The 17,999-nt window shown below is 42.6% G+C and overlaps 1 protein-coding gene across 5 annotated transcripts in view; it reads right to left on the reverse strand.

Moving 5' to 3' along the window:
• SLC25A37 (solute carrier family 25 member 37) overlaps positions 1 to 17,999 on the reverse strand; it is a 48,902-nt gene continuing 30,903 nt past the window's right edge. For 2 of the 5 annotated variants that reach the window (XM_066267343.1, XM_066267351.1), the window contains exons 2-4: positions 5,747 to 5,975; positions 3,329 to 3,385; positions 1 to 1,147 (exon numbers count right to left, since the gene is read on the reverse strand). In XM_066267343.1, coding sequence (XP_066123440.1) covers positions 627 to 1,147; positions 3,329 to 3,385; positions 5,747 to 5,975 — 807 coding nt within the window. In that variant the 3' untranslated portion in view covers positions 1 to 626. The other 3 variants (XM_066267379.1, XM_066267360.1, XM_066267370.1) reach the window with 3 other exon arrangements.

Raw genomic sequence — 17,999 nt, forward strand, 5'->3', positions numbered from 1 at the left:
TCAAGTGAAACTTCCATTTGGGGGTTCAACACAACTTTAGACCACGTTTAGCAATTTATTCCTCTGGTGCCTTTTTACTATAACCCAACAGAAGAATCCAGCCCTCGCTTTTTTAAAAAACAGCTTTGCAGTCCCAGCTGCCACACGTATTCGTACACACACACACAGGCACACGCACAAATCCAAAAACTTCTACGTAGAAAAATAAAGAATAAACATCATCTATTTTATACTGTGGACTGGAGCTTTTATATACACAAACTTTTTTGCTTTAATGGTTTCCAGTCATTGACCATGCTCCCCTCTGGCATGCCCTCTGATTCCAGGCGAGGGGCCTGCCGCAGCGATGCAAAAAGGCTACATTCCTCTGAGGGGACAAAGTAACAAAGCAACTTTCCGCTCCCCTTCCGAAGTCTTCCTTCCCCCCTGCCTCCAGCGTGCTGTCCCCATGGATGGCCTCCCATCGTGGGGCTGTCCAGCCCTCACTATGAGGCAGGGTCGGGGCAGGAAGCCCAGCCTGCACACACCCTGTGGGAATCACTGGTGAGGGCAAGCAAAGGGAGACAGGCAGGAAAGCCTCTGACGGACACCAGGGTCTGGAATCACTGCCCACCAAGCCCGTTCCTTTAGTATGGAGCTCGGGTCTCCAGCTTGTGCTTGGTGAGGAAGTACTTGAAGAACTCGTAGACAGACCAGGAGATGGCGGTGGAAGGCATCTGGTAGACCACGCGGGCCTGCATGCCCTTGAAGTAGCCGGGCAGGCCATTGAGCTGGTACACCGTCCGGAAGGCGTTGGCCATGCCTGACAACCGGCCGCTGATGTTGGCCAGGCTGAGGGCCATGTTCTCCTGAGTGTTGAGGAGGGTCTTACAGACGTCCAGGGGGGTGGTGGCGGCTGCGGCCAGGGCCCCGGCCAGCCCACCTGAGATGATGTGGGATTGTGGGTTGTAGCCCCGGTGAGGGTTGACCTGCTCTTGCAGGAACTCATAGGTGATGAAGTGGATGGACTGGAAGGGGATGTTCATGGTCAGCTGGGTGGTATAGCTCCGGTAGAAGGCCCCCAAGCCCTCGGTCCTCCAAACCGTCCGGATACAGCTGAGGGCCGACCGATGTGGCGAGTTGTACATCTGCATGCGCTGCTTCACAACTGTTGTCGGGGCGCAGGGCACCACGGACAGGCAGTCAAGGGGCAGGTGGTTGGTTTGGCCCCACCCCGGGTTGGAGTGAAATGGGAAGCCAAGCCGTAAAGAGAAACAAGCAAGTTTAGACACGCTGGTAACAGGTCAGAGTGAGATAGCACACACAGCCCCAGCCTGAGACCACTGAGGGCCAGCTCCAGGCAACCCTGACCCAGGGCCAGGAAGGTGGCTACTCCCTAGTTTCTTCAGCCTGAATCTTGCTTGAGATGGTCCCTACACCAGACCACCACTTCTGACTCCCTGACTGGACCCTTAGATCCTGTCTGCCTGGGGCATCACACCCTGGCCCTTCCACCCGTGTCTCTGTTTTAACACGTCTCCTAGACATGTATCCCATTTTTCCTCTTCTGGTCTGTACCTCTGACAGTGTCATTAGTGTCTGTGTCACAGTGCTCTTGGAACAGATACTAGAATTATGTCAGCCCAAGTTCAATGACAACCTCCAGTGAAGACCCCTGCTTTGTTAATGCAAAAGTTACTGTGGGTCAAAGGCCATGAGGCAAATGAGGGCCAACTGTGGTGCCATAGGGTTAGAGTTGTAATCATCCCCACGCACAGCCAGAATGAACACATATAGTATGCATTTCTTCACTGTTAAAAGAATAGTCCTTAAATCAATATAATGTCAAGAGGTGGGAGCTGAAACTCATTTTTTTTCTCCTTTAAGAAAAAGAAACAAAATTCTTGCCTGGTTGGAATGGGCAACTGGTCAGTGACCATGTCTCTGCAGGAATCACCTTAAATACACACAGAGAGAAATCCACCCCCTAGTCACACCCATCATGTCCCTGAAGGACAAAACAAGTCCCCTGTTTGCTAGGGCACGGGAGGCAGCTGAGTGCAAATAAGAAATTTTAACCTTAAAAAGACAAAAACAGACAAGCTTATAAGATTTAAAATGTTGACATTTTTACCTCTGATTCTCCCTTCTGGAAAGGGACCATTTTATGGGGAGAAAGGTGGAGAGAGGCCCTGCCAGTTGGCTCAGAGGTACAGGTGTTGGCCCGGAATGTTAATGTCCTGGGTTCAATTTCTGGTCAGGGTACTCAGGAGAAGTGACCATCTCCTTCTCTACTCCTCCTTTTTCTCTTTCTCTTCCCCTCCACAGCCACGGCTCAATTGATTAGAGTGCATCAGCTCCAGGCACCAAGGATGGCTCTGTGGAACCTCCACCTCAGGCACTAAAAATAGCTCAGTTGAGAGTATGGCCCAAGATGGCAAAGCATCAGCCCTAGACGAGGGTTGCAGGGCAGATCCTGGTCAGGGTGCATGTGGGAGTCTTTCCCTCTATCTCCCCTCCTCTCACTTCGAAAAGAAGGGGAAAAAAAGGTGGAGAGAGCCCCTGATCACACAGAGACAGACCCAGCTGGAAGCAGGCCCAGGACCAGATCCCAGTACTCCTTGTCACTCAGACCCAGTCGGCTGAGGACACAACGGCACAGAAAACGCTGATAGAAGTCGAGTCTGCACAGCTGAGAACTGTTGTCTAGTGCTCCCAAAATTCAACAGGGAAAAATAAAGAGAGAGAACATGGGAGAGAGAGCTACAACAAAACGTCCAAATGTTCATGTATGAAGCAGAGGTATGCACACATGGGGATTCATAATACTCGTCTCTACATTGCAACTGTTTGAATTTATCCATAATAGTTTCAAATTTCTTTTTAAAAAGCAAACTGAACATACACCTCCATGAAGGGCCTTTGAAAGGTCTCCCTAAATTTGTCTAGGGTTGAAAAAGGTTGACAAGGGCCTGAGTTATATGTGCACAAAGATTTCAGATTCATGTGGAAGAATCACCAGGAGAGCTTATTAAAACAAATCCCCACCCCTCCCCCCAGATTCCGGATTAGTAGGTCTGGGGGGATCTAAGCATTTCTAATGTGCTCCCTGGAAATACTAATGGCTGCTAGTCCCTAGGTCACACTCTGAGTAGCTCTGTTTAAAGAGAACAGGATTACAAAAGCTCAAAAGCTTGTACCCCCTTCTTGAGGCCTTTAATAAAATGTGGTAAAATATTTCTCCTGCTTATTCTGCCCCTTGCCCAACCTTCCTACCCCACCCTGGCCACCACTTTTCCTGCCCCTTTCACGTCCCCTACAGCCACTCCCGGGGACCATGAAACATTACCTTCTGCCGGATTCATTACTGCATCGTGGAGCAGGGTGGCCATACTCCCAGCTATCCCTGCAAAACAAACTCCAGAAAATTACCCTCTGGGACAAGGTGCTCTGACAAAGTTCCTGGAACCTAAACATCAGACGCAATCCTGAGCACAGCTTTCTAAGGAGCAAAATTCACTACCACCTCCACCCAGGTGTGAGTGACTCTTTAAACCCTAAAGTGATCATGGAAATACTAGGTAAAAACAGGGAAGGTAACACAGGCACAGGTACCCACATTTAATCTTGCAAAAAACCTCATTCTCTCTTTGGGAGTCAATCCTGGGCAAAGGTTAGACCAGCTCACACTGGATGGTACCCAGAAAACACACTTCATGTTTTTTTCCATGGTCTAGGTTTTAATCCTAGCTTGTCCCTTGCCTCTGTCTACAGATGAACTCACTCTACCCTTACGCTGGGGCAATCAAAGGGAATGATACCGTGTATATGGCTGAGAGGAAGAAAACACTAGAAAAGAAATATTTATGAAAATTCCTTAAGCCCTGGCCGGCTGGCACAGTGGTAGAGCGTCAGTCTGGCATGTGGAAGTCCTGGGTTCGAATCCTGGCCAGGGCACACAGGAGACTCGCCCATCTGCTTCTCCACCCTTCCCCCTCTCCTTTCTCTCTCTCTCTTCCCCTCCCACAGCCAAGGCTCCATTGGAGCAAAAAGTTGGCCCGGGCGCTGAGGATGGCTCCATGGCCTCCACTTCAGGTGCTAGAATGGCTCTGGTTGCAACAGAGCAATGCCCAGATGGACAGAGCACTGCCCCCTGGTGGGCATGCCAGGTGGTTCCTGGTCGGGCACATGTGGGAGTCTGTCTGCCTCCCTGCTTCTCACTTTAGAAAAATACAAAAAAAAAAAAAAAAAAAGAAAGAAAGAAAATATAGAACCTAGACATTTTAAAGCAAATGGATATGGGAAGAGGATGTCGAGGATACCTACACCTGGTAGCTGTTCAGGGTTAATTTGCAAAGATATGACTTGTCTCAGAGATGGCCTTGTAGAAATCCGGCTGCAAGGACCAGCAATTTCAAAAGTCTGATTCAAGCCTGGAATTTTGCTTTTGGACTGGGGCTTCTCCTCTGTGGGTCACAGGCCCAGTAATTAAGATTGCCGCAGAAAGATGAAAGGAATGAGGGACACCAGGACAAGGCCTCAGAAATGCATATACATCCCCCACCCTACGCACACACTTATGATTATCCTCTGAAAGGTCAAAGTGCAACCACAGCACACACCACGGTGAAGTGGTAACAGTGCCGACAGCACTTGGCATTAACTGGGTGCCATCAAACTGTGGTCCAGAGATTCAATGACCAAGGAGCTCAACTCTCACATAAGGCAGTTTCAGCCAAAGGGGAGCCATGGACTCAGGCATGGCCTCAGAAGGGGCTCTTAGTGACCATCTTAATAAATGCAATTAATGCCCGGTTTTTAAAACCAAAACAAATGTCTCCAAACCCACCAGGTCTAGTTATTACCACCAAGGTTGGCTGAGGGGAGGGACACTTTTGGGTTCTGAGCGGAACAAGAAGAGAAGGGAAAACAATTGTTGCTGGTCACATCTACCTTTCTGTTGTTAAATGATTGGCTTTGTTAAAATAAGGACACCGTAAACCATCCACTGTCCCATTCAATCCCAAATAGAAACCAACAAAAGCTGAACCCCACAGAAGAAGCAAAATTAATCACTCAGTCAGACCCAGCAATACATGTCTAGGTAAGAGCCACCTGCTGAACTCTAGCCCCCACCCAGTTCCCTCAGAACAACAGAAGAAGACTACTCCAGCCCTTGATCGCAGAGAGAAGCAACTCAAACAAACAGATGTGAGCAGCGGGGCGAAACTCCCACATCCCTGGAGCTTAAGGTGGGAAAGGTCATCTGCTGGAGCAAATCCTTTGTCAGCCATAAAACTTCTTGACCTTTTAAAGCTTATTAGATCTTGACGTTGTAGAGACCTGTTGAACCAGTTTTTAAATAGTCTCAAAGAAGCTGTCCAGATAACTTTTTTTTTTTTTTTTTGGAATCCAGCATTCAAAAGTTTTATTTCTATTCAGGGTGTTTTTCCTAGATCTGATCATTAAAGGCATTTGAATGTTTAAAAAAAAAAACCATGAAATGAAAAACCCACACAACATCGAAAACAGAAAAACCTCTGTCACCAATTTCCCCAGGCTTCAGAAAGCGAAGAAGGGGAACAGAAGAAAGCATGTGTGTGCACGTGTGTTTGGGTGTGAGTGCACACACGGCTCTAGAGTTCTTTATTCATAAGCAAGCGTGGCGGAGACGAGGCATCAGGCTGCTGGGCCTCAGGGAGGAGAGCCCTGGGGGAGGGTCGGTTGAGGACAGACTTTCTAACTCCAGACAAACGTTTTCAAATACCGTTGGCTAGGTGGCTGTTTCCTTGGTGGTGGAAAACGGCATTTAAAGTCCTTTTCATGTTCTCATAGCAGGCAAAGTACATGGCATGGGCCGGTCCCGCGCCCAACACCATCACGGTGAGACCGCGCAAGGGCCTCCAGAAGCCCTCAGTCCGCATGATTCTCTTGAGGGCTCCGTAAACGCTTGTGTACTGGGCTTTGGGATCCGGATTCAAACTCTGCATTCGTGTCTGGAGGAAGCAATAAGAAAAGAAGGTGACATCAGAGAAATGGCGCCATGAGGGGTGCCCCCATATCTCCCCATGCAATTTCAACAAATTCAACAACTACAGACAGAGAAACAATCTCAGGAGCACCTGAAATATATACACACCAGACAAAGGTACGACTGGGCAAAAAGGTGGCTGAATATATAACCCACTCTGAAGGAAATACAGTGGTACCTTGAGATACGAGCAGACCAACATACAATTTTTTTAAGATACGAGCTGCAACTTGGTCTGTATTTTTTGTTCGAGATCCGAGTGAAATTCTGAGATACTAGTCATGATTTGGGAAGCTGTCACTAGTTGGTGCGTTGGTGCATGGGTCCAGTATCGCAGCACAACACCGGCATCTCGTTCTTTCTCACGTGTTACCTGCAGAATCAAGTCGAATCTTGTGTGCTATACTCGTTCTTGCATCATTTTTGCATTTTTACTAACTTTTTTTGTGTGCTATCATGGAGCCAAAGAAAGTAAGTGTAAAGGACAGTGGTGAGAAGAAGAGAATGATGTTGATAAAAGTAAAGCAAGAAATAACAGAAAAACATGAGCATGGTGTACGAGTGATTGAACTGGCAAAGCTGTACAACTGCAATACATCTACAATTTGTACATTCCTTAAACAAAAGGATGCCATCAAAAGCGCAAATCCAGTGAAAAGAACTACAGTGGTACCTTGAGATACGAATAGACCAACATATGAATTTTTTAAGATACAACGTGTGACTCGGTCCATATTTTTGTTTCGAGATATGAGTCGTGATTGGGGAAGCTGCCGCTAGTTGGCACATTGGCACATGGGTCCAGTATCAGCAGTTTGATACGAGTTGACTGACTTACGAGCTCAGTTACAGAATGAATTAAATTTGTATCTCAAGGTACCACTGTAAAATTCTGTCCCAATTAAGGACAAATATCGATGAAGAAATGGAGAAGCTTCTGCTGATGTGGGTGAAAGAGAAAGAGCTGGCAGGAGATACAGTGACGGAGACTGTAATATGCAAAAAGGCACGTATTATTTACAATGACTTGAAAAAGAAAGAACCATCAATCTCAAAAAAGGCAGCAAAGATACGTTTAAGGCAAGTCACGGCTAGTTTGAAAATTTCAAGAAGAGATTTGGCATCCACTCGGTGGTGAGGCATGGTGAAGCTGCGAGTGCTGACGTTAAGGCACCTGAGGAGTACATCACACATTTTGCTGCACTTATCGTAAAGGAAGGCTACATCCCCCAACAAGTGTTCAACTGTGACAAAACAGGATTGTTTGGGGGAAAAAATGAAACCCCAGAGGGCTTTCATCACTGCAGAGGAGAAGCTTCCAGGCAATAAACCCATGAAGGACCATCTGACCCTTGCACTGTGTGCAAACACTAGCTGTGACTGTAAAGTAAAGCCACTGCTAGTGTATCATTCCGAAAATTCTCGAGCCTTTAAGACGCACAAGATTCTTAAAGAAAAACTGCTGGTTATGTGGCACACCAATGCTAGGGCATGGGTTATGCGGCAATTTTTTATTGAATGGGTAAATCTCGTCTTTAGTACTGCAGTGAAGAAATATCTTCAAGAAAATAAACTCCCAATGAAAGCATTACTAATCCTTGATAATGCTCCAGCCCACCCACCTGGTCTTGAAGATGACAGTCTCAATGAGTTCAAATTCATTAAAGTCCTCTACTTCCCACCCAATACGACTTCAATCTTGCAACCTATGGATCAGCAGGTCATTTCCAACTTTAAAAAGCTTTATACAAAGCACTTGTTCTGCCGCTGCTTTGAGGTGACTGAGAATACAGTTCTAACCCTTTGAGAGTTTTGGAAAGATCACTACAACTTTGTGATATGTTTACGCATTATTGACTTGGCATGGCAAGAGGTTACAAGAAGAACCTTGAACTGGGCATGGAAAAAGTTATGGCCTGATGTTGTTGCAGACAGGGACTTCGAAGAATTTGAACCAGAGACCGAGACCGAGGTAGAAGCATTGGGGAGATTGTGTCCCTCAGAAAGTCGATGGCTCTGGAGGTAGGTGAGGGTGACATAAACGAGCTTGTCAAGGAACATGAGAAGGAATCTCAACTGAGGAGTTGAAGGAGCTACAGATGCAACATATGGAGCTTCTGCAAGAGCTTAGTAGTGAGGAGGAGGTAGAGGCAAAGGAAGTGATTTCTACAAGTGAAATTAAAGACATGCTGGCAATGTGGGAGAAGCTTTCAAGTTTCATTGAAAAGAAACACCCTGCCTGATCTGTGGTGGTGCAGTGGATAAAGCGTCGACCTGGAAATGCTGAGGTTGCCGGTTTGAAACCCTGGGCTTGCCTGGTCAAGGCACATATGGGAGTTGATGCTTCCTGCTCCTCCCCCTTCTCTCTCTCTCTTCTCTCTCTCTCTCTCCCTCTCTCTCTCCTTTCTAAAATGAATAAATAAAATTTAAAAAATTGCCCTGGCCGGTTGGCTCAGCGGTAGAGCGTCGGCCTGGCATGCGGGGGACCCGGGTTCAATTCCTGGCCAGGGCACATAGGAGAAGCGCCCATTTGCTTCTCCACCCCCCCTCCTTCCTCTCTGTCTCTCTCTTCCCCTCCCGCAGCCAAGGCTCCATTGGAGCAAAGATGGCCTGGGTGCTGGGGATGGCTCCTTGGCCTCTGCCCCAGGCGCTAGAGTGGCTCTGGTTGCGGCAGAGCATCGCCCCCTGGTGGGCAGAGCATCGCCCCTGGTGGGCGTGCCAGGTGGATCCCAGTCAGGCGCATGCGGGAGTCTGTCTGACTGTCTCTCCCCATTTCCAGCTTCAGAAAAATACAAAAAAAAAAAATTTTTTTTAAATTAAAATAAAAAAAATTTACAAAAAGAAAAGAAACACCCAGAAAAAGTTTCAACTGCTTGAGCTTCAGCACTTTTTAATGACCCTTGTTTGTCACATTTCTGTAACATTTTAAAAGGCAGGCAAAAGCAAACCTCTTTGGATAGATTTTTATTCAAAAGTCCTGCAAATGAAAGTGCCGAGAGTGCAGACAAAAAGGCAAAAACAGGTGATAATTAAATGAAAAATAGGTAATGTTAAACTTAGGTTAAGCTTAAAGTTAAGAAAGTGCATTTTGTTACAATTAAGTTTTGGTGGTTTCATTTTAAGTAAAGAAAGTGCAGTTTGAGTTTTGTTTAAAGAAAATGCAGTTTTAGTTTACATTTAGTGTTAAGAAAGCGCAGTTTTAGTTTGTCTACAGTGCCTGCATCCCTTCCTCCCTCCCTTCTCCTTTGCCATTCACCTCCATTAGCCAAACTCATCTGTCCCCAAGGTAAGAATACAGTACTAAATAACACTTTTTTCTTTTATTTCATATATTTTGTTATGCATTGGTAAAGTAGACATGTGTGTTTCTTAATTAAAAACATCTTTTTTCATAATTTAGGATGGTTTGGGATGTTTCACAGGACTGGAATGGATTAAATCTATTTCAGTTATTTTAAATGGGAGAAATTTGTTTGATATACAAGTTGACTGACTTACGAGCTCGGTTACAGAACAAATTAAACTCATATCTCAAGGTACCACTGTAAGATGGAGAATGGAATATTCTTCTTTCCGCACTGATCTGAGGAAGGACTGCTTTCACCTGGAACCGAGAGAAACGGAGGATTTGGGGCAGAGGGAAGAAGCTGGGCTAGGCGGATGATCAAGCAGAGAAGAGAGAGCACCAGCGTGCCCTGAGATCGCCGACCCATGCTAGCATGGGTGGCAGACTCCAGCGGAGGTGGCCAGAACAGGTTGTCTGCGGAGCCCAGTGCCAAAGCAGCTTTGGGCTTTGTGCGCTCCTGGTCTGCGATTGCAGGCAGTGTGAGTGGCTCAACCTGGGGCCTCAGGCGTGGGTGCGCGCATTCACAGGCTGAGGGTCTAGGCCTGAGATTGTAAGCAGTGGACTTTTGCGTGGGCTGTAGCCAGAGTTTCTGTGTGGTCCCGGCTCACCAGCCAACAGCACGAGAAGTGCACAAGGGCCGGGATCCCTAGGCCTGGACCTGTCCAGGCGGGGACCTCTATGAGCTGATATAGGTCACAAAGCACATTATTGTGGAGCAGACTTCCAAGTGCATTGCAGAAGTCATGGGGGCTGGGCTGAGGGCTAACAAACAGGGCACAAGGGAGAAAAGCCTGTGGAGATTAGACCCGTGGAGTGCTGAGGTGAACTAGACATTCTTGGGGGCCCTCAGAAAAGAGCCTAATCAGCAATCGGCTCCCTGACCTGCCCACTTTCACTAGTGGCTCTGGTTGGCACAGCCTTAGCCAGAACAGTGCTTTGAGTGGGGTTTGAGGGGGGACTTGGCAGCTCTTAGAGCCCCTTGCTCTGCAAGAAGTGGCTAGGACAACTTCACAGCTGAGTCCCCAGGCTGCTAGCTCAGGAGGGAGAGACATGGGGAGAGGTCCCTGGAAAACTGACTGACTCTCCCATTGTTGGAGCCTGCAAACCCTAACAAGCCCTGCCTACCAACAGGACTGAGGCCCAGCCTATGTTATTGTCATAGCAACACAACAGCAAATATCTATTCAAGAGCCCCACAGGGGCAAAACCTGTAGTACAGAGCCACCTGCTGAAAAGAAAAAGAAAAAAAAAAAAAGAAGATACCTCTCAAAACCAGGAAAAAATTAATTTATAACATCTTTTCATTTTTTTCTTTTTTTTCCACTTCAGTCATTTTATTTTCTTTCCATCTTATTCTTTACTTTTCCTTTTGAACTTTATTATCCACAGGTGTCACATTTTTCATTCTTGTTTCTTTTTTTTATGAAGGTTACATTTCAAAAACCTTAACATTTTTTTTCTTCTTTACTCTTTCTTTTTCTCTTTTTCTTTTTCTCTCATTTGATCATCACTTATCAACAAATTATTTTAATCTGGATTCATAATTTTCTTTGTGGCATTTTGTGTGTTTTTTACTTCATTTTTTATCTGTCATTTTCCCCCAGCTCTGGCTCCCCATTCTATGTAGTTTTTGTTCCACTTATCATAATATAATTTTTATTTTTTCACTGTATTTTTTCAAATTTTTTTAATCATCTCTTATTAGTGTTATTAACAAAACCACTCTCAAATGTCATTAAGGAAAAAGAAATCAAATATCATGGATACAAAAGACAGAGATGTAGCTCAGATAGATGATGAAAAAATCTCTAGAAAAAAATTTCAATTATTTGGAAACCTTAGAGTTAAATGACAGAGAATTAAAAATTGAAGTACTAAAAATACTCAGGGAAATACAAGAAAGCATGAAAAGGCAATTTAGAGAGCTCAAAAAACATTCAATAAACAAAAAGAATACTTCAAGGAAATTGAAACGAGGAAAAGGAATCAAACAGAGATGAAAAACTCAATATATGAACTGAAAAATTAGGTAACAAGCTTAGCTAATAGAACAGGCCAGATAGAGGAGAGAATTAGTGACACAGAAAACAGGCAACTAGAGACATTACAGAGAGAAGAGTGGAAAGACTCATGAGTTTAAAAAAATGAGAAAGCCCTACAGGAACTGTCCGACTCCATCAGAAAGAGCAACATAAGAATAATGGGAATATCTAAAGGAGAAGAGAGAGAAAATGGAATGGAGAACATAGTCAAACAAATAATAGACAAGAACTTCCCAAGCCTGTGGAAAAAAATAGAGCCTCGAATCCAAGAAGCAAACAGAACACCAAGTTACCTTAACCCAAACAGACCTACTCCAAGGCACATCATAATGAAATTATCACAAACCAATACAAAGAAATAATCCTCAAGGCAGCCGGGAAAAGGAGACTACAACATATAAAGGAAGGCCCACTAGGTTATCATCAGATTTCTCAGCAGAAACTCTGCAAGCCAGAAGAGAGTGGACCTCAATATTTAAAGTACTGAAAGAGAGGAACTTCCAGCTGAGAATACTATATCCATCAAAGCTATCCTTCAAAATGAAGAGGAAATTAAAACATTTACAGATATAGAAAAGATGAGGGAATTTATCACCAGAAAACCCCCCTTCAGGAAATAATTAAAGGGGTTATCCAACCAGATACAAAGAACAAAACAAAACAAAATAACAGGTAAAAGCTTCATCAAGATCACAATAAAAACAAGATTAATCTGTGACAACAAAAACAAAAATGGGGAGAGGTCAAATATTAACAGTAGCAAAGGAGTATGGAGTGCAGAAGCACTCATGAGATAATGTACTACAATTAATATGATATATATCCTTTTTATTACTAAATGATAACCACCCCTGAAAAACCACTATGGAAACACCTGGCTTGAAAAAAAGAAGAAACAGAGGAAAGAAGTATGAAATACAACCAAACAAAAACAAATGACAGAAAAACAAAAGAGAAGAACCGAACAAGATACAGAGCTATCAGAAAGCAATATATAAAATGGCAATAAAAACCCTCAAGTGTCAATAATAACACTAAATGTAAATAGGCTGAAATCAACAAAAAGATACAAAGTAGCAGAATGGATCAAAAAAGAAAATCCAACTGTACGCTGCCTTCAAGAAACACATCTAAGCTACACGAATAAAAACAAATTCAAAGTGAAAGGTTCGAAAACAAATCTCCAAGCAAATAACATCCAAAGAAAAGCAGGTGTAGCCATACTCATATCTAACGATGTTGACTACAAGAATGCAAAGGTAATCAGAGACAAAGATGGTCATTTCATAATGATAAAGAGGACATTGAATCAAGAAGACATAACACTTTTTAATATATATGCACCAAACCAAGAAACACCAAAATATATAAGACATCTACTAACTGATCTAAAAATGAAAACCGACAAAAATACAATCATACTTGGAGACCTCAGTATACCACTGGCTCTAGATTATTTATACAAACAGAAAATCAAGAAATATGGGCCTTAAATGAAACACTAGAAAGTTGGATATGATAGACATCTACAGGACATTTCATTCCAAATGTCAGAGTATACATTTTTCTCCAGTGTACACGGAACATCCTCAAGAACTGACCATATGTTGGGACACAAAACTACCATCAACAAATTCAGAAACATTGAAATTATACCAACCATATTCTCTGACCATAAAGTTATGAAACTAGAATTCAACTGCAAAAAAGAAGTAAATAAACCCACAAAAATGTGGAAATTAAACAACATACTTTTAAAAAATGAGTGGGTCAAAGAAGAAATAAAAGCAGAGATCAAAAAATTCAGACAGACAAACAAAAATGACAATACGACAGATCAGAATCTCTAGGATGTAGCAAAAGCAGTAATAAGAGGGAAGTTCATATCACTACAGGCCTACATTAACAAACAAGAGAGAGCCCAAGTAAACAACTTAACATCACATCTTCAGGAACTAGAAAAAGAAGAACAAAGGCAACCCAAAACCAGCAGAAGAAAGGAAATAATAAAAACCAGAGCAGAAATAAATGAAATAGAGAACAGAAAAACTATAGAAAAAATCAACAAAACAAGGAGCTGGTTCTTTGAAAAGATCAACAAAATTGACAAACCCTTGGCAAGACTCACTAAGGAAAAAAGAGAAAAAACTAATATAAACAAAATCCAAAATAAAAGAGGAAAAATCATCACAGATATCATAAATATACAAAGAATTATCATAGAATACTATGAAATACTATATGCCACCAAATTTAATAATCTAGAAGAAATGGATAAACTCCTAGAACAACACAATCTTCCTAGACTGAGTCATGAAGAAGTCGATAGCCTAAACAGACCCATAAGCAGGGAGGAAATAAAAACAACTATCAAAAACCTCCCAAAAAATAAAGGTCCAGTTCCAGACAGCTATACTAGTGAATTCTATCAAACATTCAAAGAAGACTTGGTTCCTATTCTACTCAAAGTCTTCCAAAAAATTGAAGAAGAAGCAATACTTCCAAACACATTTTATGATGTCTACGTAACCCTCATACCAAAACTTGCCAAGGACAACACAAAAAAAGAAAACTACAGACCAATATCGCTAATGAATATAGATGCTAAAATCCTAAACAAAATACTAGCAAATCAAGTACAACAACACATTAAAAAAATAATTCACCATGATCAAGTGGGATTCACCCCAGAATCACAGGGATGGTTCAACATACGTAAAACAGTTAACGTAATACACCATATAACAAAACAAAGAACAAACACCATATGATCCTATCAGTAGATACAGAAAACGCATTTGATAAAATACAACATCATTTTAGGTTTAAAACACTCAACAAAATGGGTATAGAAGGAAAATATCTTAACATAACAAAGGCCATTTATGACAAATCATCAGCTGACATCATATTAAATGGCATAAAACTGAGGACTTTTCCTCTAAAATCAGGAACAAGACAAGGCTGCCCGCTCTCTCCACTCTTATTCAATGTAGTGCTGGAAGTTCTAGCCAGAGCAATCAGACAAGAGAAAGAAATAAAAGGCATTCATATTGGGAAAGAAGAAGTAAAGGTTTCACTTTTTGCAGACGATATGATCCTGTACATCGAAAACCCCAAAGACTCCACAGAAAGACTATTAGAAACAATAAACCAATACAGTATGGTCACAGGATACAAAATTAATATACAGAAGTCTATTGCATTCCTATATACCAACAATGAAACATCAGAAAACAAACTCAAAAAAATAATCCCTTTTACGGTTGCAACAAAAATAAAATAAAATACCTAGAAATAAACATAACAAAGAATGTAAAGGACCTATATAATAAAAACTACAAAGCATTGTTAAGGGAAATCGAAAAAGACACAATGAAATGGAAAAATATTCTATGTTCTTGGATAGAAAGAATAAATATAGTAAAAATGACCATATTACTCAAAGTGATATACAAATTTAATGCAATTCCCATCAAAATTCCAATGTCATTTTTTAAAGAAATGGGACAAAAAATCATCAGGTTTATATGGAACTATAAAAAACCCTGAATAGGCCCTGGCCAGTTGGCTCAGCGGTAGAGCATCGGCCTGGCGTGCGGGGGACCCGGGTTCGATTCCCAGCTAGGGCACATAGGGTTCGATTCCCAGCCAGGGCACATAGGAGAAGCGCCCATTTGCTTCTCCACCCCCCCTCCTTCCTCTCTGTCTCTCTCTTCCCCTCCCGTAGCCAAGGCTCCAATGGAACAAAGATGGCCCGGGCGCTGGGGATGGCTCCTTGGCCTCTGTCCCAGGTGCTAGAGTGTTCTGGTCACGGCAGAGCGACGCCACAGAGGGGCAGAGCATCACCCCCTGGTGGGCAGAGCGTCGCCCCTGGTGGGCGTGCCGGGTGGATCCCGGTCGAGCGCATCTGGGAGTCTGTCTGACTGTCTCTTCCCATTTCCAGCTTCAGAAAAAAATACAAAAACAAAACAAAAAAAAAACCCTAAATAGCCAGAGCAATCCTAAGAAAAAAGAACGAAGCTGGGGCATTACAATATCTGACTTCAAACTATATTATAGAGCCACGATAATCAAAACAGCATGGTATTGGCAGAAAAATAGACACTCAGACCAATGGAACAGAATAGAGAGCCCAGAAATAAAACCACATTTATGGTCAAATAATCTTTGATAAAGGGGCCAACAACACACAATGGAGAAAAGAAAGCCTCTTCAATAAATGGTGCTGGGAAAACTGGAGAGCCACATGCAAAAAATGAAACTTGACTACAGTTTGTCCCCTTGTACTAAAATTAATTCAAAATGAATCAAAGACCTAAATATAAGACTTCAAACAATAAATTACATAGACAAAAACAAGATACTCAACTCATAGACCTTGGCCATAAAGAGCATTTTATGAATTTGACTCCAAAGGCAAGAGAAGTGAAGGCAAAGATAAATGAACTGGACTACATAGACTAAGAAGCTTTGCATAGCAAGAGAAACTGACAACAAAAGAAACGGACAGCCAACTAAATGGGAGGTGATATTTTCAAACAACAACACAGATAAGGGCCTAATATCCAAAATATACAAAGAACTCACAAAACTCAAGAACAAATAAGCAAACAATCCAATAAAAAAATGGGAAGAGGACATGAACAGACACTTCTCCCAGGAAGAAATACAAATGGCCAACAGATATATAAAATGATGCTCATCTTCACTAGTTATTAGACAAATGCAAATCAAAACTACAATGAGATACCACCTCACGCCTGTTAGATTAGCTATTATCAACAAGACAGATAATAACAAGTGCTGGAGAGGCTATGGAGAAAAAGGAACCCTCATCCACTGTTGGTGGGGATGTAAAGTAATACAACCATTATGGAAGAAAGTATGGTGGTTCCTCAAAAAATTAAGAACAGAATTACCATATGACCCAGCAATCCCTCTACTGGGTATATACCCCCAAAACTTAAAAACATTGGTATGTAAAGACACATGCAGCCCCATGTTCATTGCAGCGTTGTTCACAGTAGCCAAGACATGGAAACAACCAAAAAGTCCTTCAATAGAATATTGGATAAAGAAGATGTGGTACATATATACTATGGAATACTACTCAGCTACAAGAAATAATGACATAGGATCATTTAAAACAACATGGATGGTCCTTGATAACATTATACTGAGTGAAATAAATCAGAAAAAACTAAGAACTGTATGATTCTATACATAGGTGGGACACAAAATTGAGACTCATGGACATAGATAAGAGTGCAGTGGTTACCAGGGTGAGGGGAAGGGAGGAGAGGGAGAAGGTGGGGAGAGGGGAGGGGCATAATATAGAAAACCAAATAGAAGGTGACGGAGGGCGATTTGACTTTGGATGATGGGTATACAACATAATCAAATGTCAAAATGATTTTATTTGCTTGTTGATTCATCCCTTGTTTGGCATCACACTTTTTTTATTTTGCTACAATTTCTTCATTAAGAGAGGCATCAGTTTCCACCTAAAGAATCAATCATGCTCTGGAAGACTGCTGTGAGTTAGCAGCAACCTCTTTTTGATACTATTCACAAAGCTTGATAAACTGTTGCTGATGGGTATGAGAGCTGACTGTGGCCCCTGAAGCATCTGAAAACAGCTTTGTGATCACTTTCTAGAATAAGATGCAATCTGGCTTTACACACAGTTTTGTAATCTGCTTTACACATACTTTTTGTCTATACAACTATCTTAAGAGCACCAGGTCTACTTGTCACTGTATAGGTCATTACAAGGGCTGAACTTTGTCAGTGGAGAAATAAAACCAAATGCACAACTAGCTGCCAAATTGTAAACAAATTCTCAACTAGTTATTTTTGTCTTGTATAGTGAAATTGCCTTGTATAATGAATTTGCAACAAAAATGCTTATGCATTTTTAGACTCCCCTTCACTTCTTCAAAATACATTTTACATTATGCCTTTACAAGACAGCACTTAAATATAAATGGTCTTTTTCTTAACTTTTCCATATGGAGGCTTGATTCCTTGAAGCAGACACCCAGCCTTCCCCTATTAGTGCCATTATGCTTCCCAGGAACTAGAGCAGATGTGATGGTGAATCTTATGGATTTGGGCAGACAGTAGAGCAACTGCAGACCCAGAAAGCTTTGGGTCATTCCAGTTTAATAGATTCTTGCAACGGCGGATGAGCAAACAAGCAGGGGAAAACAACTCCTCAGGGCAGCAGGCAAAAAAAAACCCCCAGCCAAACGGCCCCACACAGTGGTGGGCAAGCAATTCATCATAATCTAAGTCAAAGCACCCGTAACCTTACATAGATTATATACACGTGGCTCGACCACATTCTCATGCACTAGTTATGCAAAGTGCAAGTAAGCAAGCCTAACAGCTGTTTTCCCAACCTGTGTCAATCTGGTAAGGCCATGTTACCTATATGGCACCAAATATGGTCAAACACGATTCCAAGTGATGATGTGAAGGTACTTTTTAGATGAGATTAACATTTAAATCAGTAGACTTTGAGTAAAACAGATTACTCTCCACAGTGTGGGTGGGCCTCATCTCATCCACTGAAGGTCTGAAGATTGACATCCCC

The sequence above is a fragment of the Saccopteryx bilineata genome, chromosome 1 (genome assembly GCF_036850765.1).
Source record: "Saccopteryx bilineata isolate mSacBil1 chromosome 1, mSacBil1_pri_phased_curated, whole genome shotgun sequence".
Classification (NCBI taxonomy): Eukaryota; Metazoa; Chordata; class Mammalia; order Chiroptera; family Emballonuridae; genus Saccopteryx; species Saccopteryx bilineata.